The 21,143-nt window shown below is 47.4% G+C and overlaps 3 protein-coding genes and 1 non-coding gene across 4 annotated transcripts; 3 read left to right on the top strand and 1 right to left on the bottom strand.

Annotated features, from left to right (window-relative positions):
* The first annotated feature begins 1,198 nt into the window (after positions 1–1,198).
* Positions 1,199–7,200, top strand: AFUA_7G03780 (putative YT521-B-like splicing factor). Its single transcript, XM_744037.2, has 5 exons — positions 1,199–4,468; positions 4,587–4,703; positions 4,866–5,522; positions 5,601–6,178; positions 6,276–7,200. Exons 2-5 carry the CDS (start codon positions 4,592–4,594, stop codon positions 6,945–6,947), a joined length of 2,019 nt encoding a protein of 672 aa, XP_749130.2. The 5' UTR covers positions 1,199–4,468; positions 4,587–4,591; the 3' UTR covers positions 6,948–7,200.
* Positions 7,201–7,444: 244 nt separating this feature from the next.
* Positions 7,445–13,699, top strand: AFUA_7G03770 (uncharacterized protein). Its single transcript, XM_077805171.1, has 2 exons — positions 7,445–8,477; positions 8,865–13,699. The coding sequence occupies exon 2, from the start codon at positions 9,265–9,267 to the stop codon at positions 10,099–10,101; it is 837 nt and encodes a 278-aa protein (XP_077659896.1). The 5' UTR covers positions 7,445–8,477; positions 8,865–9,264; the 3' UTR covers positions 10,102–13,699.
* Positions 13,700–13,782: 83 nt separating this feature from the next.
* Positions 13,783–13,895, top strand: tL(AAG)6. Its single transcript has 2 exons — positions 13,783–13,821; positions 13,850–13,895. It is a non-coding gene (tRNA).
* stt4 (1-phosphatidylinositol 4-kinase STT4) lies at positions 13,786–21,080 on the bottom strand. Its single transcript, XM_077805170.1, has 11 exons — positions 20,678–21,080; positions 20,434–20,620; positions 17,666–20,374; positions 17,507–17,615; positions 17,321–17,458; positions 16,901–17,267; positions 16,469–16,840; positions 16,161–16,410; positions 15,873–16,076; positions 15,509–15,796; positions 13,786–15,458 (listed from the first exon to the last, which is right to left on the bottom strand). Exons 1-11 carry the CDS (start codon positions 20,683–20,685, stop codon positions 14,148–14,150), a joined length of 5,943 nt encoding a protein of 1,980 aa, XP_077661299.1. The 5' UTR covers positions 20,686–21,080; the 3' UTR covers positions 13,786–14,147.
* Between the last annotated feature and the right edge of the window lie 63 nt (positions 21,081–21,143).

Below are 21,143 nucleotides of genomic sequence, written 5' to 3'. Positions count from 1 at the left end.
CAATCGGTGGGAGCGAAGGATAAGATTAGGTGTGCAGTTTTTTCACTTCCCTCGGCTCGTGAGCTTAAAGCTACGCACCTAGAACCCAAAAAGCCTTGGCCATCGAGAGTCGAGACAGCCGCCCATGAAGGCCAGCCTAATCTATTATGGAAGAATTCTCATGTTGATTTTACAAAGTACGCCCATATTGATGGAATACTTCCTGAAGTCTGGAGAACATCTGGACCAGGGATTTCTGGTACGGTAAACAGTGGGTTAGGTATTAGCCAACACATCTGCTATCTAGGCTGTGAGCACACGCGCGATGCTTCTATCTATCTACGAAGGCACATCCTCACTTGAGCCCTTCTTGTTCTGAACCACCAGGAACGATTTATTGTTCTGCTTGGTTTGACTGTACTATTGCCATGCATATGATTTTAATGATGATTACTATGGTGAGTGATTGTGCCTACGGATTTTGACTAGTAGTGGTAGTAATGCGCCTCAACGCCCCATCACCATTGACAGATAATATGTCACTTCTATCCTCCCTTTTCATCATGTCCCTTTCTTTTTTCCCGTCTCCTTTTTTTTGGGGGGGGGGATCGGGCCCTAGTGGGAATGCAGCCAAATTCTGCCTAGATTCTCCAATATCAACCCAGGAAACCAGTCCATCAAACCTACACTTGTCTCACTATGGAAGGAGCCTCTCTTGTTCCAGATCCTATTGTTCTGCTCATTTCCCCTATAATTTCGGGGAAAAGAAATTGAACAGGAAAACGAAAGACGCTCAGAGAGAGAGAGAAGAGATTTTTTTTGAAATGACTATTTAACTCCACAAACTGATGTATGAATGGCTAGGTGCATGATTTACGAATAATATTTCAGATAAATAGTGGAAAGATGGAGATTGACGGAATTTATAATTCATGAGCATGAACAGGAGCAACATCCATCCCCTCATCAAATCAGCGGCCGAATGGCACGGCTGATTGTGGAATACTAAAGTACCTACCTAAAAAGCCTTAGGTTACGAAATCAAACACATCATCAACTTAAATAGGTAGACTGTGCTACATCGCGTCACATTCATGCTGATAGGTTACATTGTTAGCATTGTTAGGTACAATTACCTGTACCTTAAAAAGCCCAGTTGAATCCAGCTATCTCTCCATTTTGTGTTCAAGTGCTCATACCACCATGGGTCCTCTCTCCATTTGTGGCTAGTTGGGAGTAGTTATCAGCAAATCCGCTACTTCCATACTGTACCTCTCATGACAATAGCTAACCACTGAAACGTCCTCAGGGCAGTCGATCCCTGGATGCCACTTCCAGTGTGGCTAAAGATCACCTATTATGTGGACTAGTAAAGTGAAGAAAAATACTTAAATAACGTGTCCTTTGTACCACTACCTCTATTACACATCTAGTGCTAGACAACTAGGCTTGATCCACAGGCCCCTTTCAATAATACTACAAATAGAGGACTGAGTAGCAGTAACAAGGACATCCTACGCACATACATGTTGGACTTGCTGCTGTCATATGATTGCTTAACATTAAACTAGATGGTATGTAGAGAATCAAGATCTCAGGCAGGGATTACTCATATTAGTCTTGAGTATCATAGTTCTTGAGGATCGCCACTTTGCCACAATTCTCCTCAGTTTACTTCTCCATAAGTTCCTCAATGAAAAGTACCGAACCCGTCATACCACATTCCGGACAACTAGGCTCTCAACTTCTAGAAGATACTCACAGAAAAGAAAGTCATAAAATAAAATAGATCAGAGAAAAAAAAAACCGAAAAGCAATCGGGTAAAGAAAAGATGAAAATAAAAAAAAAATTAAAAAAAAAGAAACCCACCGGGTCAGGAACAACCTGGCGGTACCCAATCATCGACGCTTGGGGCAAGCCGTTCCTTATCATCTTTGCATCCTTGGTCTCATTGAAGCTCGGACGCCTTCCTTCCCTACGTGCTTGCCTTCTTGACTAAATATTGGAGAGAAAAGAAAGTACTACGGAGTAAGCACACGGATTACCTGACTAGACAGAAACAAGCATGATATACACTGATTCTGCCACCGTTGCCATTGTGGCTTGGGTGGTACCCACGATCCAAGTATCTCGATGGAGCTTATGCCCTTCACGAACTGCCCAACTATTATTGTCACTACTGCCTATTTTGTGCTTAATGGCGGATTCTCTTCTGCTGTGGCTTCAACGTCCGTCCGTTTCAATCAGGCACCGGTCCATGGCCGTTTAATTGTCTTTTTAGACCTTCCCGATCTTGTGCCTTCGACAGAAGGATCGTACAATCTAATCTAGTCTATCGGACAGATCTGATATTGTATGCAGTATCGTCGGTCCTCCAATAGCACTCGAACTGTCCGGGCTGGTTTGCTTGTGATGCTTTTGAAGCCTCAGGTGCAGCTCTTTATTTCAGACGGATCAGTCAATCAAGCCAAGTGACAGACTACTTTGTTTTAGAACTTTACAGGAATAAGGCAGGAATCAGAAGCCAGCCAAAGAGGCAAATCATTCGCCGTGGTGAGGACAACCTAAGATCAGCTTGGTGCCTTTTCTGGTTGCTACTATCTGCTGCTCAAAAGCCTCAATGAATTTCCGATACCATCATTGATGCGCCACATTAAACAGTCAGACAAACAACACACACGATTGAAGTCAAACTCCCTCTCCCCCTCACCGATACTATATCGATATCTAAAAGAACACGTCCCCGGCGTGCCCCATTGACCATTCTCAATTTCTGCCCCGGTATCCTCACGGACTCCCCCACATCATTGCAGCCTTTTATTGTTTCCCTCCCCTTCGGCACTGCTTGCTTATTAAGGCCCACTTGCACTACTTTTGCTAGAGTCTGACGGCAGTCAGAGATAATCTCGGACACTTCTAGGGGCGCCGAGCCTGGAGGGCCACCTTCTTTCCATACCTCTTCAGTCCTAGTTGATTTACGTTTTTGCAAAGCTCAAGGAAAACCAAACGGCCACACATTGCTACCAGAAACAGCATTGGCTCGTCCCGTACCGACAATTTTGAGGTGTATCTAAGAGTCTGATAACCTCCAGGGCTCTCATCATATTGGAAGCCTCCGCACCGACAGCCCGAGAAGTACTCTGTTGGCTGTAATTGATGATCTGAAGAAACCCTGGGTTGCGGTTCAGAAGAGGTATGTACGTATCATATATTTGGTATCCTTATGTCCCCTTGGAGCTGTTCACTTTGCCATTCCCCGACATTATCTGTTCCAACCTTCAAGGTGCTCTCGTTCTCTCGTTGAAAATAGTCATACCTATGGGACTGCAAGGCCCGGGTTCAAAGGCTGATGCTCTTTCCATTCCGACTTCCCCTTGGTTTTATTCATTGTTCTCTTTTGGAGTTCTTCCTTCACAAAGACACTTACCTACAGATCTGGACTTCCAACAGTGGCTCTTCCTAGAGTGAAGGGTGATACAGTCCATCCAGTGGTACTGCTACCCTTTGGACCTGGTATGCATGCAATTGAACTATCCCCACTGAAAAGTCGATCATCATTGTGGATTGATATTTTTGCCATGGTGTGGTTGCTGCCTCTTACCAGGTTCCACTGTTTGGTCTCTTTCTGTATTTTTTTTTATTTACTATGATTTCGCACCAAGACTCCCCGTCCTTTGTGATTATTTTACCTCCACAACCCCCCTTAACCATTTTCTGCTAAGGTGATGCACACACATCATGCACACTAAGCGTTTGCCTCTTCTGCTTATGCCCTACCTATTTCTAACCCATGACAACATCTCTATCTTTCAGAAGAGCAGGCTATCTATCAGCGGATATAGATGCTGGCTTTAGACGTTTCTTCTCTGTCATCAATTCTTCCATATTCGATCATGACCAACTTATGGCTTATGAGCTCCTTCCTCCCATTCCCAGTTCCCCACTGTTAGCCGCCACTATAGTTGCCTTCACTGTCACATTTCCATTCCCCACCTATACTTAGAATGTCCCAGCCCTTTGGTGTGTGTGCGTGTGGTTATTCTATAGCTGCGTGTGCATGTGTGCATTTTCTGTGTGTGTGCGCGTGCAGGCGTGTATATTCTGTAGTTCCGTGCACTCAAGCCCCTCTTGTTATTCGGATAGCTGGAGTGTTGGCTGAATATCACACTAGGCGTCAGATTGGGCTCCCTTCTCGCTATGCATAGTTCCCTCCTCCCTGCTTGCCCTGCCCTTGACAATCCCATCTTGCACTTACAATTGGTCATGGTCCTTGGTATCATCTCCGCGCATTTTCTCCTATCTTCTTGTGCGTGAGGCTTTTGTCCATTTTTCTGCTATTTGGCCTACCTGGAGCCTCAACCTGTCATTTACAGCCGATGATCTTTGGTTCTAACCACCAGTGGGCAAATCCTCTAGTTGTTATAGTCGGCGTTTAACTGTTACCAAAATAGATAGCAGTGTGAAATACATCTTTGAAAGAAAAGCAAGGTATGTTGTCTTCTGCTGCGTTCCTCCAATTCTGAAATTTCCCCGAGGAAAAGTCTGCTACAGTATTACCCATGAGCAGGATAACGATTCTGACTTCTTTGCTATGCGCTCAGTTTAGTTCCGATGGATAATGCTCCTTCAGAGCAATCCAACCAATCTGGGGGGGTATCAAACGGCAGACGTATCTCCTCAAAGGAGCGATTCGGCTACTCAAGAGCTCAACAATCACTGTCCGGTAAGACTTCCTTTCTTTTTCTCTCTCCCATAAGCAGAACCGAAGCAACAATGTTTCAGGGAGAAGAGCTATGTTGTTGGATGGCAGAGTCGATCCGATTGAGCTTCTGTTCTGCTACCTTTCGTATGTTGCGCTGACGAGACACCTTGCACTTTCTGGTAGATACAGGCACTTTTCGCCCGAATCCCCCGCGATCTGAGAATATTGACAAGCACCCGGAATCGCATGGCTGTGGAGCACCTCCGTCGGCCATGAACATGGGCGATATGAGGTCCACGCTACCGGACTACAATCAGCCTCATATGCAATCATCTTACGTCCCTGCTGCGATTCACCCCCATGGCGTTTTATATCCTTTGCAACCATTACCCTCATTTGCCGACACCACATCGGGCAGGACTGTTTCTTATAATGCTCACTGTTCCCAAATGTACATACCTTTCGCTCAGCAGCCGCAGCATCAACCCCAGAGTACTTCTCTCCAGCCTGGCATTCCCGATCATCAGCTGTTCGTGCCAAACATGACCACACCCTCCAACGTCCCTTTCTCAAACCAGAACGTTGTTTTTGGACTTGGTTATTATCCTCAACATGTCTATACAGCGGCGGTTGGACACACTCCATGTCCTTCGGGCCCCTCGATGTACTTGCCTCCTGGTAGTCCATATCACAGCACATTAGGGCCAGCTGCTCAAGTGCCCTCCAACTTGCCAAGAGAAGGCCGGAAAAAGCCCCCCACAGCGAATTACGATATTTCCAAAACCATCGTTGACGGCTCGACACCAATGAGAGCGACAACCGCCCAGAATACCTCAACAGGTAAGCAAGCAACGACCATCATTGATTAATGGGAGGCATGCTAATCTCATTTGCCATTCCGCTGATGTCAATGCACAGACTTGTCTCTACCTCCAGGCGTGTCAGGCTCCGCTACGCCTTGGGGGCCCCCTCGGAAGCCCAAGCAGTCCGGCCATGCTCTTTGGGTCGGGAATCTTCCTGCGGGGACAAACGTCGTGGATCTCAAGGATCACTTCTCTCAAGACGCTACGAAGGACATCCAAAGTGTATTTCTCATATCGAAGAGCAATTGCGCCTTCATCAATTACAAAACAGAATCTGCATGCGTCGCAGCCCTGTCTCGATTTCATGACTCCAGGTTTCACGGGGTGAGACTCGTTTGCCGCCTTCGGCGAGGGTTACCCTCGCCAGGGAAGACCCTCAATATCGGCTCCTCGGCCTCCTCGACCAGCTCGCCTGGGCATGAACGCAGTGGCTCGAAGCTGTTAGACCCCAACCCAGAGATTGAAGAAGATTTGGAGACGCGTCCTGTCCATAGCAGGCACGCAAATCTAAGGCTACCTAACAGATACTTCATAGTCAAAAGTCTCACGGTTGGCGACTTGGAATCAAGTAGACAAAGCGGAATTTGGGCAACCCAAAGCCATAACGAGGATAATCTCAATCGGGCTTATGAAGTGAGTTGTTCCCCTCCCCACCCTCATCCACAACTTCTCACTCTTTACTGGCTGGGAAGCGATACGCGAGTGGCCTGCACTGACTGCTACATTTCAGACTGCCTGTAATGTTTATTTGATTTTCTCCGCCAACAAGTCCGGGGAGTACTATGGATATGCTCGCATGATGTCGCCTATCAAGGAAGATGAAACCCTAGCCCTGGAGATGCCTGTGCGACCTGACCATGGTCCTCCTGAGCCGGTGGAATTGCACGTGGTTCCAACTCAGGCTACAGCCACGGCGCCAACGGGACGAATTATAGATGACTCTGCGCGGGGAACTATATTCTGGGAAGCGGATTCATCCGAGGATGATGACGATGATGATAAGGAAGATGATGATCGTGATCGTGATAGTGGAGGCGGTGGTGCTGGTGGTGACGATGACAATAGCGTGAAAAAGGAGGAAGGCAAGGAGGATGAGGGTAGTAATGCGGACGAGACTGGGAGTGGAAAGGGAAGGAACGCTGCTGACTTAGTCGAAGAAGCTGCCGAGTCGGGATTCCAATCGATAGGAAGGCCGTTCCGGGTCCAATGGCTTTCAACAGCACGGGTCCCGTTCCACCGCACTCGAGGTCTTCGCAATCCGTGGAATGCAAACCGCGAAGTCAAGATTGCCCGAGACGGCACTGAAATCGAGCCGAGTGTCGGGGAGAGGCTGATTCGGTTATTCCACACGCAACCCCCAACCCATGGGTTTCCGGTATATCACACTTCGCTACCCAACTGAACACGGCGAGTGTTCGCAACCAATTTCCAGACTCTTGACGAAGTTGGTGTCACAATACAGCCTCGCTTTCTGCATACAAGATCAGGATCAAGATGCATGGCTGCGAGCTCCTGCTTGTGATCCAATAGGACTGGCGTACCGAGCACACCGCACACGAATTAGGGCATAGAACAGGATGAACGGAATAGTATAACTAGCATGTATATAATATAAAATCGAGTTCGCCACTTTTGTATGCTTACTTGTTCGACCGACAGATTGTATCAAAAGAAGTGACGTATGTTTTCTAGGGTACCTACCTTCCGCAAGTTATTTAGTTATCATTGTAGGGAGCAACCTGACACGCCTGAGAAATAAACCTAGTAAGTAGAGAGGTACATCGGCAGGTAGTTGCGTGGAAGCTATGTGCTAGACTAGATAGTAGATACATATTGCAATCATCAGCCCGGAAAGCCCAAGCTTAGGATCGAAAGTCAATCCTGCAGCAACTCGATTGGCACTAACTCTCTGCTAGGTATGTAAGCTTTAGACCTTGATAATGATTGATTGGTTAGGCGAACCCTCGTGACTGTCTTACTTCATGGAGGTAAGTTTGTATTACCTCCTGGAACTTAACACGTTAACACTTAACACTAGCCGCAGAAAGACGAAGCTTTAGGCTAATCCAGAAGTAGAAGTGGTAGAGTGGATCCATGATTCTCCTCTTGTGAGGATGATGTCGAGTGCATGCTTGAAGTTCTTCATACCAAAAAGTGATGACATATCGATTCATCCGTTCATTGAGCCAAAGGGGTTCGTAGTTAAACGCTCTATATGGGCTATCCATTAGGCTGCCATCAGATGGATCTCATTCTTTTCAATAGACCCTTTTTCTCGATTAACTGCTACCTTGAGGACTAGAGAGGCGGTTACTTACTCCGTACCTACCTTCGTACTTACACCGGGATTGATTCCTCTGTATTGCATCAGCCTAGTCCTTTTTCGGTCTAGTCGGACACTCCCCGGATTCTCTTTGCTGTGGACATTTAATCCACTTGTTCTGTTGGCTAGACCAAATCCGTCCCACGGTCAGAGCCCATGGAGGAGAAGCACAATGACGATTATGATGATGATGACAATAGCCAATGATAGGGATAATGATTAATCAATACGAAAGAACTTAGGTGCGTCTGTTGTAGCCTTTAGTTAGTTATCGTCATGGCTATTAATCATCATCACCCATGGATCTTCGCACCCATACTTAATCGATCACCGTAGGCGACTTGTGTGGGGTAAAAAGCAAAGGTAACTCAACTCGTATGGTAGGTGTAGGTAAGGTAAGCTCTTCCTTAGCTCCTGTTAACTACTTATCGATTAATTCATAGCACACTCATCTCCTTACTTTCATACCTTTTTCTCCCACTCTACCTTTTGCGAAATCTGCATCTTCAACAGCAGAAACACCAGCATCCATCGTCATTCACAGCCAGGGTTTTCATCATCCGTCATTCCTCTACCTTCATTTGACGTCTACTTCCTGATAGTGTCCCTGTATGTCAGTCCCCATCGTCGTTCTGCAACTGGCTTCTTCGCTGTTGCTTGATTGAACTCACCCCGCAAACCAATTTCTTGTCCCTCCTGCCCTGCTGTCTTGCTCTTCTCTGTCTGCGCGGCTTCGGATTCCACATATTCTGTCATACATTCCGCAATTTCTCTTGCCACCTTAGCTTCCTGTCTCCTTCTTGTACCCCAAGCTGTACAGGAAGGATCGAAAGGAACCGTCTGCTACCCCTTAGGCCACTTTGCATGTCTATTTATGCTGCTTGCCGCTCTCAGACATCTTTGATTATCGTACCCACTGCTAATATGGCCTGATCTCTCACATTCACCCGCTGATCCATACACTCAGGGAGCATCCGACTAATTTCCTTTGCTTAGAATCTGCTCGAACTCCCCTTCCTCTTTTATTGCACTATCGACCTTTCCTCCTCGGTGTCTTGTCTCAAACGATCTATCCCACTCCCTTCGCTGCTAGGTGTCTGCGGTCGACGTACCATACTTCTGGCGCTGAAACATCCAGATCAACTTTATTTGACAACCAGCGATAACACTCCTCGGCTTCCATTATTTATATTCCTGCTCTTTCTTCCCCGCAACAGTAACGGGCGGTCAAGCGGCTCGCGTTCTCAACCTGCTCACACTTGATTGATACAATCTCATAGCCATCTCATTGGACCATTTACCCAGAAAAGTATCATTTTGTATCAACCTGATCTCTGTGCATTTGTCAGTGCATCCTTGTTCTTTTCTATTACGAATCCTCTTTCAGTGATCTACCATGTCAAACGATCGGTCTACATCTCCAATCTCTGTACCACCCTCATCTGCCCGCCCACGGCGGCCGTCTCTATCCTCGGGCTTCTTCACCGATTATCTCTCCAGGTCGAGCAACCCAGGGGCTCCGACTGGTGGTCACACTAGTCCCATGGCTAGTACTGTAAATAATGTCCCGCCGAATCAACGACGCAGGCTGTCAATCAATACACTTGGGCTCTCCGGTTCGCCGACCCAAACCGCACCCTTTGGGGTCAGAAATCCTCGGCATGGCAGCCTGTCCAGTTCCGTCGGGTCAAGTCCAAAGTCCGACGAGGCTGCCATGGATGATACAGACAACGGCTCTTCCAGCGTTCCTCCCAGCTCGCCGTTTGCACGACGTCTTTCCTTTGGTGCGCAGGCCATGCGAGATGTCCGTGGTGGAAGTGTAGGCAATGGTAGATATCCCTCCCCTGGGTCTTCTGTGGCTGGAGGGCGCCGGAGCACGACGACCACCAGTCCTGCATCTGCCAATACCCCCCATGCATTAGTTGTTGCAAGTACAAATAAAAGCTTTCCTCAGAAAGATATGTCTAACAAATCATGGCGACCCTTAGGCGAAGGCTTCAACTGGTCGGAAGCTCTTCGAACACGGGCTGAGCGCGCCCCTTCGATTGGAGGCATCTCCCCAATCGGGGGTCAGGGCCAACATGTGGCCTCTGCGGATCACCAACGTTATCATCAGCGAGCTGCTTCCGTTGCATCAATGGAGCAACCTGCTCGAGAAATACCAAGACAACCAAAGCAGAACAAACCTGATTTCTTCCAAGAGAAGATTCTCCGAGGAGATTTTATGGATTAGGCTTAGTCTTCCCTTGTACTTGCCTCCCTTTTCCTTCTCCCAGTGGACAAATTAATGACCACAATGCCGCCATGACGTATGTGTTCCCATCGTTCGAAAAGAACTATCTGTCACCCATCAGTACGAGAGTGCAGCAAATTTGCATCTCTCTGTCTGGACCGTCAATGAGGAGTCAATATGGAAGCATGTCGAAAAAATGACTTTCCTCCTTGGCCATTTCTTTTACGATTACATACTGCACACCATACGTCCCAAAAGGACGGGATCAATCTGGGAGCTATCAAGTATACCTTGTATACTCCAGGCGGTCTGATTTGAGCGTTATACTTCTCTTTGTCCTTTCTCACTTTTTTTCTTCTGCCATCGATTCACATGATGCCATACTCTACTTTTTGCTTCCCAATTTGCTGCAGGCATGAAATGCAAGCTCTTTGAGGAATTTATTGTTCGTTTGATTTTACCCTTGTATTGGTGTGAGACTCCAGTTATTCGGAGACTGCTGGCAGACCGATTGAGTGTTGTTGAGATGATCTGACGCTACTTCCCTCTACTTTCTTTCTTGAATGAGTATTGACACCGATTTTCAGCCCGCAAGGAGCTAGGGGATTTGTTGTTGAAGTGCCTTTCCTGTCTCAGCTTTCTGGATCTTTTCAAGCTCCGTCAAGCCATGAATCCTTATTTATCTCTTTCTTTTACGATTGAATGAGAAAATATGAAATCGATACGGAGATAATCTTGCGAAGATCTTGGATTATAGCCAGCCCATGGTCAGTCGCTATCAAGGAACAGCGAGGAACGGATGTCTCATAGAATCCATTCTGTAAAGTACTTGGACAGTTCGGCTCTTGAGGTTAGGCTGTCTTTCATGATTCGACGAATTGATTTCTGATCAGTCACTGTAAGGGGCAAAAGGTATATATAACAGGTTGTCAGATATCGCCCCGAAGAATAAGAGGAAGTTGCTTCCCCATTTTGAGGGAGGTCACTTTTGGCACTGATCTACGCAACCTAGAGAGCAAAACCTGTGGTTATGTGAGGGAAAGATTGGCTATACAAGACACTGCTTGTATCATAGGACTTGTTCAGGCCAATTATGTTCAGGGTGACGATGGGCTAACACCACCATTATCGATATGCTGGTGGTGACCCAAGTCACTATCAACGTGTTGTTTGCCTGAGCTTTCGGCCTGGTCAATCCCCACTACTGTCCTCCAGTCCAGAGCTTGCGCCGTAGTAATCCGGTGCTCTGGGGTTGGAGGTACCCATTTTCTGCTTCTCCCATGCCGGGACATGCAGAACGTACGTACATCATGTCCATCTCCTCGAGAGTTTGGCCCCTATCTTCCAACACGCAGAAGCAGACGATCACAACCCCAGCAAATAGGGATCCGGCGGAGACACACCCGTACGCGAAGTGAATATCGCCGGTAATAACCGGAGTGAAGAAGTCAATGAGAAAGTTCCAAAGCCAGTTCGAAGCCGTGGCTAATGCCATGGCCTTCGCACGGTATCGCGATGGATAAAGCTCAGCAACTCATCGCCCACACCATAGGTCCCCAATGTCATTGGCTAACCACCCACTTTCACGAAACGTTCGAGGGGGAGACTGGAATATTCTCACTAATAAACAACATGAGAACCCCAGCATTGCTTCCCCAGCACTAGGCGTCTGGGGAGGGTCATGGACATTTTAGGAGAAATTTCCGACGGTGGCGAAACCCATAAAACATACGAACATCCAAACCCCCCTAATGATGAGTAATTTGCGGCGCCCGTAGTGCTCGATGACATACAGACCTCCGAATGTCGTGCCCAAGCTGACACCGCCAACGATCATCTGCGTGACATAGGTGTCTCTGATACCGGCTCCATTAGACACAACAGTGCCGTAGTAGAAGAAGTAATTAGCACCAGTCAGCTTGCTGTAAGGCTTGTAGCACGATACCGAGGAAGATCCGGCACGGCATACAAGGTCCCTGAAACGTCTTGACCTAGCAATGCCATTCCCATTTAGACGCACTCTCTGCCTCGAGCAGATCCTCGATTCGCTGAGCTCCTCCAAAATCACACGACGATTTTGGGGCACCCCCTAGAGCTTTAACATGGTACTTCTCGCTTGGTCGATGCGTCCACGACGATAATCATAGTGCGGACTTTCCGGGAAAAACACGATTCCTAATTCCTATCCCTAGAATCAAGCCCCAGAGGAATGTGATCCCAAGAGTGATACGCCACACGCCGGAGTTTGCCATTAATTCGGTGCCGAAATTGATGCAGTTATGCCACAGTAATTCCCAATGTCACAAATAATTGATGCGAGCTGCAGAAAGCGGCGTCAGACGCTCCGAGTCTATAACTATGCTGAAGAGTAGCGAGATCTCTATCAAACCATTGCCCCGCCGACCTATCGAGGAGCACTCACCTTGGTACATCGGGACCAACAAATAATATGCCCAACACCGAAGCCGGTGACAAAACGTCCCATCATTAAGTGTTACCATTTCGGCGCCGGAGAAGATATCTCTATGATCAGACCGACTTGGAGATTGACGCACCTGAACGCAATAGACCATTTTTCAACTGACTCGATCTGCCAGTGGCCCGGCCAGTAGAGCTCCTGGCAGAGTGCCAATGGACAGCTATCGACATGCTTGTCGTCCAAAATTCCTTGCACTCGCACATAGCTAGACTTATCCGTACGCACCAGAGAAACAATGAGGCCGGACCCCACGATGCTGAAGGTGTATCTTCTATTGTCTCCCAACTGACCAATCAGCGCTCCAAATCATTCATCTCGAGGAATCCTGAGATTTGGCCGCGGTCATAGCCAGAATATGATGCCGCCAAGTAACAATGAACGCCATGTGAGGAAAGCAACATGGCTATCGGCCACATCGAGTTTTTCTTTCCGAGTCCATCGGGCCCGATAACCGATTAGATTGAGATGAGATGTCGGGAACGCGCAGTCGGAGCTTATGCGGTGTTATTTTCACCGCTATATATGAAAGAAAAGACTAGTGGACAATTCAAGAATATGGTTGTGGACAGCGGCTAATGATTTCAATCATGATACCCCTTTGGCCAGCTGAGGACTTCTTCCCATATGTACAGAAAGAGGCTGCCGTACCGGATGTAGATGACCGGCTGAGATCATCTAGAGCAACCCCAAAGCATAGAGGAGTGGACCTAATCAAGAGTAAAGATAGATGTCGTTGGCCATTCCAGGCACGTAACTTGCGATCTGGCGATCCCACGGCAGGGTCAATGACAGCATTTCTGGAGAGGACATTGAAGGGATTCTTTTCTCATTCGAGAAGCTTGTATATATCTACTCTCCCGTCTATTTCTTGCTCTCCTAGCTATTCCTCAGAGTCTAAGAATGGGCGGTGAGCAGCACAGCATCTAATGCCATCACATTCTTCTGGAGCCATGAATGTCGCTAAAGTCAGAGGGCATCGGTGCTCTTGTGACGTTTAAATGTCGAGTAATAGACTTGCAATGAAGCCGGGTTCCAGACGGAAAGGTAAACCGAGTACGTCTGGAAAGCAAATATGCGTAGTGACGTAGCTTGGCGTAGGTCTACAGTGTGTAGCCTTACCAGTTCTGGACCCATCCGCCCAATACTAGGCTCTGAGCTTATAAATTTCTATATCTAAACAGTAGTAGATTCTTGCATAGTCGGGCAAGATGGCCGAGTTGGTCCAAGGCGTGAGGTTAAGGTATACCTTAATAATCAACTTTTCTAAGTTCCTCATCATCGTATGATGGCGTGGGTTCGAATCCCACTCTTGTCATTTCTTTTTTGCGATGTCTCGGTGTTCGCGTCGACATGCATGCCACATATATCAATAAACAGATCTATAATACACTTTATTCTAAATAAAGACGAACAATTATTATATCCAAAACTCTCAATAACAAAGGGGTGACGTTCGACCGCACCTTCATACAATTATAAGGAAGGAGCTTAATGTATAGGTGGACACTAATCATCACCCATTGGACCAAAAATCAAATGGTATGTAATTGCGAAGCAGAAATCCTAATCAGTAAGGTATTCCGTTTGTCAACAACTGAAACTGATCATATCCCTTCGTTGAAACGCTCATGTAGGATTTGCGGATGAGTTCCCGCATGTACTCGGCTGCCTCCCTCTCGTTCTTCTCTAGCACAAACCTGTCACGGAAGTTCTTGAGCGTATCAGGTTTGAAGCACGGCAGGCCGCTATCAAGCATCAACGACACAATATGAGAGAGCTTGGTGCAAAAGGGACGGGATGCGAGGAAAGCCTTTATTACCAAGGATTCAAACCACCGGTACGGCTGTGTAGAAGTTGGGTTGTTGGAGTGCCCTCCAGGCAAGCCGAGCCCGCCATTCGAGCCACTATGTGAATGGATATGTGGATGTGAAGTACCGCTCATGACAGCCACCATCTCGGATGTGAGCTTGAAAGGTGCGCGCTCAAAACGTACACCACCTGGAGCAATGTCAAAGCAGAAGCCAAAGTCAATGTGTATGATATGGCCAGCATCATCGATCATAATGTTACCGTTATGCCGATCTTTGAACTGCAAAAGGTAAGAGATGACTGAATAGGCAGCCATGCTCTTCACAAAATTCGTTCGCGCTTCCTGGAATCGCATGGAATGCTCCCCGCCGTACTTGGAAATGAAGTAGTCGTAAAGACCATTTACTGCTTCGCGACCTAGCATATCACGAGAGATGGAGTTGGGAAGAACGTCAATTACTCCGCAGCCAGGGGCCGTTGAAGTCACTCTGTAGGGAAATACCCAAACGTCAAGCCCTGCACTAGCAAAGATACTGCGAAAAGCCGCGATCATCTGCAAAGCCAGCATGTCCTGGCGACAGTCATCACCAACCTTGAAGATAGCTGACTGCCAAACTTCGTACGTCTCTTGGGAGGAAGGAGAATGCAGAGGCGCCGACAACGTCTTCGTCGAGGCATCATGGCCAGCAGTACTCGAGCGGGATTGGCCCTGGGATTCTCGTTCGTCCCCACGGGTCCTTGTTTTTTGAATCCGAAAGGTTGCCATGTATGGAGCCTTTGCATGGCTTTGTAGTGGTTTACCAGATTTTCGGTCGATCCCAACGACGACTCCATCCGGATTGCTCGGAAGATAAACACCAATCTCGACCTTGATTTTTCGAAGTTCTTCCTCGATCTTCGCCTTCTTCTCGGGTTTACTTTTCTTGATATATGGCCGAAGTTTTCCTGATATACCGGTGATGTCGTTGAAGAAAGAAAACTCCCTTTCATAAAAATCACGCTCCTCGTCGCTGAAGCTAGAAATGAGAGTATCCATGAAACGGTCAAGAGTCGGCTTGAGCGGGTCGGGCTGTCATTGGATGTCAGTCAATCGTCCGTCTACGGGTGATCATAACGCACAATCTGGGAGTCTTCGTCCTTATAAGAGTTGGCTTTCATGTTCCAAATCACTTGATGGGCAAACAATTGCGATTGTTTGGCTGTCTCAAGAATGTAACGCTCTACATAGCCCAATGCATCGTATCGCAAAGCCTGAACGAGCTGTGGGACAAAGTAGAAACGAACATCTATGGGGTGGCTTTCCAACGCTCTCATGGCGTATTGTAGAACAAACGGATGATTGCCATATGCTGGTAAAAAATAAGTCAAAGCTTCTGTGGGATTGACTGCTGCCCAATATAATAAATACTGGTGAGGTCAGCTTCTTCCTCTTTTTTGTCTTTGGTTATTGGGTCTTTGGGGACCGAAGAGGGGACAAACGGACCTTCAGCTGAAAAGAGACATCCGAAGGCAGTGCTGCACCCAGCATCAACTCGAGACTGCTCGGCTCGTCCAAAGCCTTCTCAGGGAAATCGAGCAATAGCGAACGTATATCATTCTTCATCTTCGGAGACGAGTAGCGCGACGAGAGTTGGATCGCTAGCCCAGGACTCTCGGTCCAGGCAAGCCGCAGAAGATGAATAGCTTCCTAAGCAGGCATTAGGTCCCATTTAACATATGCAAGGGCATGAACTGCTGCTACTAGCATATAACCAAAAGATGATTGACGAACCTCTGCAGAGTTTCTGTTTCCAGAAATCTGGAAATGCTTTCGATCCCCCTCTAAAGGATATAGCCACACTCTTAAACGGGATCTCTCATGTTCTATGAGCAGCTGAAGAAGATCATACTTGAGTTGCAGTGGTTTGAAGTTGTCTCGTGTGTGAGAGGGCACACCCGAAAGTCGACGTAAATAACGGCTAACATCGTCGAGTATTTGGTCTTCGGCTTTGACCTGCAACCTATTGCCCCCAAAGGACCACCTGATCAAGTATAGAGTAAGCAATCGTTTCCGACATCATTAAAATAGGGTAGACAAACCTCGGCGGATGCTTGAACCAATCGAGCGCAGCAGACAATAATTGATCGTTGAGCTTCCACCAAGCCACCTTTTCTGGTTGAAAAGAATCTTGTATGACCCTTGAGCCAAAGAGGACAATACGGAAATGTAACTCTCTAGCCAAGGGGTGGCCACTTGTTTGCAGAAGCCCAACAGTCGTTCTATCAATAAGACGACTGAATAGACGGCGGTTCTGGGCGCTGTTCAATCGAACGGCATTAAAATGGCTCTCAAAAAAACGAAGGGCAATTAGATGCGGCGCGAGAGTGGCCTGAGCCTTCTGTTGCTTCTTCAACAATAGGGCTTTGTCACTAGGAAGCAGCTCAATCTTCGTATACATCGGATCAACGTAGCTAAATAGTCGCAACTCCATCAATACCCCAAATTTTAAATGTGAAGGATAGTATACTCACTCGAAAGAACGGTCGAACAAGCCCTTCCTGCGCTGAATAGTTTCCTCCCAAGCTTCTATCGCTTCTGCGAGGATCCGGGGTCCAAGCTTTGGATTTTCATATATCGCACCAAGCCACAGTGCGACACCCATGTTCATCGACTCCTCTGAGAACAGTTGAAACGGCAAGATGACCAGGTGGTGCAGAATTGAGGGCTGAAAGTAGTCTGAGCCACACAAGATAGCAGCAGCTATTCGCAGCGTATCCCTGAATTCTGATATGACAACGTTATTTCCCGCCTTGAGCTGATAGTGGAGACGGTGCAGCATATTTCTGACATGCTCGCTGGGTTTCAGGGGGCTTCCGGACATCTTCCCACAGTCTTCGCCTATATATCTCCAGGTCAATTGCAGAACTTGGCAGAATATGGCGGACACAAACCTTTGCTCTTCTCAGATCCCTGTTCCAAATATTTCGTCGCGAGCGGGTCTGGAGCCCGGTACTGCTGGCGGATGGTGTATTGTGCAATAAAGTCAGAGGCAACGTTTACCCTGCTAATCCCGAAGCTTTGAAATGATCCTAGAAATTCGTTAGGGCATTTAGGCGAGTGCAGAAACAAGAGCTTACCGAGTCGCTGATCGCTTCGGGGAATTGTAGAGCCCATGTCGAGAGCAAATGAACGACCCAGCGAGATGTGGCTGCCGTCAACGGTGTCGTTGGAAATGGACAGGTATGTCTAACTTCTGGTCAGCAATCAATCCCAAAAGCCTTCGTAAAGGTACTCGCCTGGAGAAGGCCTTTCACATCCAGAGGTGCAATATCTATAACTGCTGCTACCCAAGCTTTAGCTCGCTCAAGGAGTGTGTTCAGAGTTCTCTTCCTGGCATTGTAGTCGTCGGCAAGATCAACCTTAACAATTCCCATCGGTGATGCATAGGAAGCCTTCCACTCAAACTCATCAAGCTCTTCCTCAAGACACGACAGCCACATTACAGTCAGCAATTCAAGAAGAGCGAATAGGGAATGTTTATCACAGAGAGCTGATGGGCATTCTCTAATGATCTTGTCGGCGCACAACATGGCGACGCTCTGCACTCGTTCTATACGATGACAGCAAGCCATGAAGAATTGAGCCAATTCCTTTGACAAATAAGGAACAGAGAAATTCTCATCGTCCGCAGATAGGGTCAGGGATAAGTAGTCAGCGACGACTTTATCTGCAATGGAGCTCATGCAACTGGCCATGTCAGCTGTAGTCAAGGCTGGGTCGCGGAAATAATTGAGAACTTTGGTGCAATTTCCCGACGACGCACGGAGGCTCTCAACCAACAAAGAAGCGTTGAGGAAGACCACTTTTGGATAATTCAGATGTTTAATCCCTGATTCGCAATCAGGTAGCTCGGCCATGAGAATCCTCTTGAGCTCTATCAACCGTTGGGGGCTCATTCCGCGTCTGAGGATTGTGTTCAGCTCTACGTCACTCTCGAGCATCTCTAAGCGACTTTCAGCAATCAGGGGCGGAGAGTTCTTTGCGAGCAAGCGTAATTCTCGGATATGGCTTCGAGTAACAGCTGACTGAGTCGAGATCCCATGAACAGAGATATTAAACCAAGCATCACGGAACAGGGCAGTGACGTCTTCATCATAAATTACATCTGTCTGTTGTGTCTCAGCTCCCCCTTCGTCTGATGAAATGAGGAGAGCCAGAGGTCTGAGGAGAAAACTGATGGCCTCTGGTGCTAGAACAACCTCCTTCTGCCGCTCACTTTCGCTTACTGCATCGCCTTTATTCACGATACATTCCAAGAGATGAACCAAATAGACCCGGAAAAGTGGGGAATCCCTCCTCAGCGTGAGAGATATGTATGCCATTGCGCCCTTGACTGCATTTGTGACATCACTGAAATTCCGGGCGATACTGTCTTGATAAGCACGGTCATAAAACTTGAGCAGGAGTTGAAAGTCTGCTTGTCCTGTGCTCAATGAGAGGGAGGCAGTTTCTCTAATGATGAGAGCATCCACTGCAATGTTGACTTTGCCGATCTTTTGCAAAAGCATTGACTGAGCTAGCGCACTGATTTTCTCGTCATTGGAGCTGACTGCAATTGTCACAATAGCACGGAGAATGTTTCTGCAGGTTGCATTATCGTGGTCACCAATGGCTGAAATGGAGACCGTACTACCAATACCAATTGGTGGTGGAACGGAAGAAACACTGTCGGCTTGCCGAGCATTCTCATTCAAGAGCTGACTATGATAATATTTGTCAGAGCCTGAGCCAGGGCTCAAAGCGTTCCCGAGAGAGTAAAGAGTTGTTATGACGGCATCTTGAGACAAAATGCCAAGTACTTGAGCCAGACACTTTCCAGCAACAGACCCAGTATATTCCCCTAGCACGCACCCTTCAATAATGAACCTCAAAAGAGAGCGGCTTCCAGAGGATGCACTGGCCAGAGACATCCTTGAGATGATAGCTATGCTTTTCAGGGTGGCAGTTGCAAGCTCAAGACTTGCCATTTGATTGGGGTCTGCCAGTGTGTCTTCCAACCAAGATAGAAAGGCCCCACTGTTGGCAGCATTTCCACTCAATATGACGCAGTTCAAGTATCCAATAAGAGCAAACGCTTTCACAGAAAAGGTGAGCTGCTTTTGCAAGGGTGAGCCCAGTTGAAGATAATCGGAACCATCCTCAAGGAGTTGAATTTCGTCAGCAATTATCTCAGTTATACGATCAATGAGGGTGATTTCAGCGTCATCGCTACTCCTGGCAATTCCGACACCATTCATGTAGTCGTCAAGAAGCTCTTCATCAGACAAATTTTGAGCTCCCACAAGGGAAGTAGCGCATGACTTGACGAAACGCATGAACCCTTGCTGCAGAAGCATAGCGCCTAGAGGACGTCTGTTTGCCGCATATTGCCGGGTGTACCTTCTCCAGTCCCTCAACGTAGGATCAGCCAAGCTCGCATTGCGCACGGTAGAAGAGGCGGTCTCAATTGCAACCATGAAACTTTCAGACAACATAGATCGTACGTGCTCAACAATCTGCAGTTTTTCACTGGCGGACCAAAGTGAAGGAAACTGTGCGGATGCTTCTAAAAATCCAACAAGAGAAACGGCGAGTGACAGTATGCGTTTGTGCTCTTGAACAGAACCGAATTTGTCGCCTGCAGAATCGTAGCGCTGAAGAGGCGTAATGGCATCTATAGCATCCGCACAGCTATACAAGTACTCGTTGATAGCGCTGAGAGTGGTCGAGCGTAACGGGGGAAAATTGGAGCCCAGTGAGAGCAGTGACGATGTCAGTTTATAAGTAAGCTTCTCCCAAGGTGAAGGCTTCAGGTCATACAGGAAAGGGGACGGCCTAAAGCACTGGCTATGAGATTCGGGTAGATAGGGGGAAAGTTGTGACACCATTTTCGATGCGTGATCAATTTTGGTAACCAAAGGAGCAGCATCGCATAAAGCGAGCAGTACATCCAATTCTCTAGAACCCTTCATAAATCAGTTCTGAGTTGTTTTGTTTCAGTCACGAATAAACTCAAATCGCATACCATCGGCAACTGGGAGATCGTTCTCTTGTTGTTTCTGACATCATCTGGCGAGGCATTCGAACGACTGGGAGGATGCGGACATCGTTGAGAGAGCCGCGCGAGGTTCGACAGGTCATCGCAGTCTGCTTCTGTGACTGATAAAGTTGCAAGTTTGTCCAAGGCACGGCGTCTGATGTCTGTGAAGAAGCTGCTGTAAGGTCAGTGTCGCTGATCTTAAAGCCGAAAAGTGGTCGGTGTTTCTTACCAGTCCATTTTGAGAGGTCGCCTCGAGTTGGATGTCTACTGTCTGGAAAACAGATGTCATCTAATTTGAGGGAAGTGAAAGTTTGGTGTAGCAGCGATTGTTGCTTTCGATGGTTTTTACAGTCAAATAGCTACCTAGGTAGGTACCTGACATGTAGCTTACCTCAAGACGATATAGCTCCAGGGGAATAGGGGAGTTCGATACTGGACCTAGGTTAGGTACTCGTACCTTATCTCTGTAAAGTCGTTACCCCATGCGGAGACACGTAGACGTAATTACTGTGTACCTTACATTCAAATACAGGAGTAAGAACAGGGTTCAGGACTCCGCTCTTAATCATCGCAAGGTAAAAATATGGAGTACATATTTGATTATAAGCATGACAGGTCGATAAACAGAACACGTGTACGGAGTATGGCAATTAGAAAGCCTGGATGATTATTCCGATGATAAGCTAGTAGTTTTG

Source organism: Aspergillus fumigatus, chromosome 7 (genome assembly GCF_000002655.1).
Source record: "Aspergillus fumigatus Af293 chromosome 7, whole genome shotgun sequence".
Lineage (NCBI taxonomy): Eukaryota > Fungi > Ascomycota > Eurotiomycetes > Eurotiales > Aspergillaceae > Aspergillus > Aspergillus fumigatus.
Note: the sequence above shows the minus strand (reverse complement) of the source record. Positions and strands in the feature narration are given on the sequence as shown.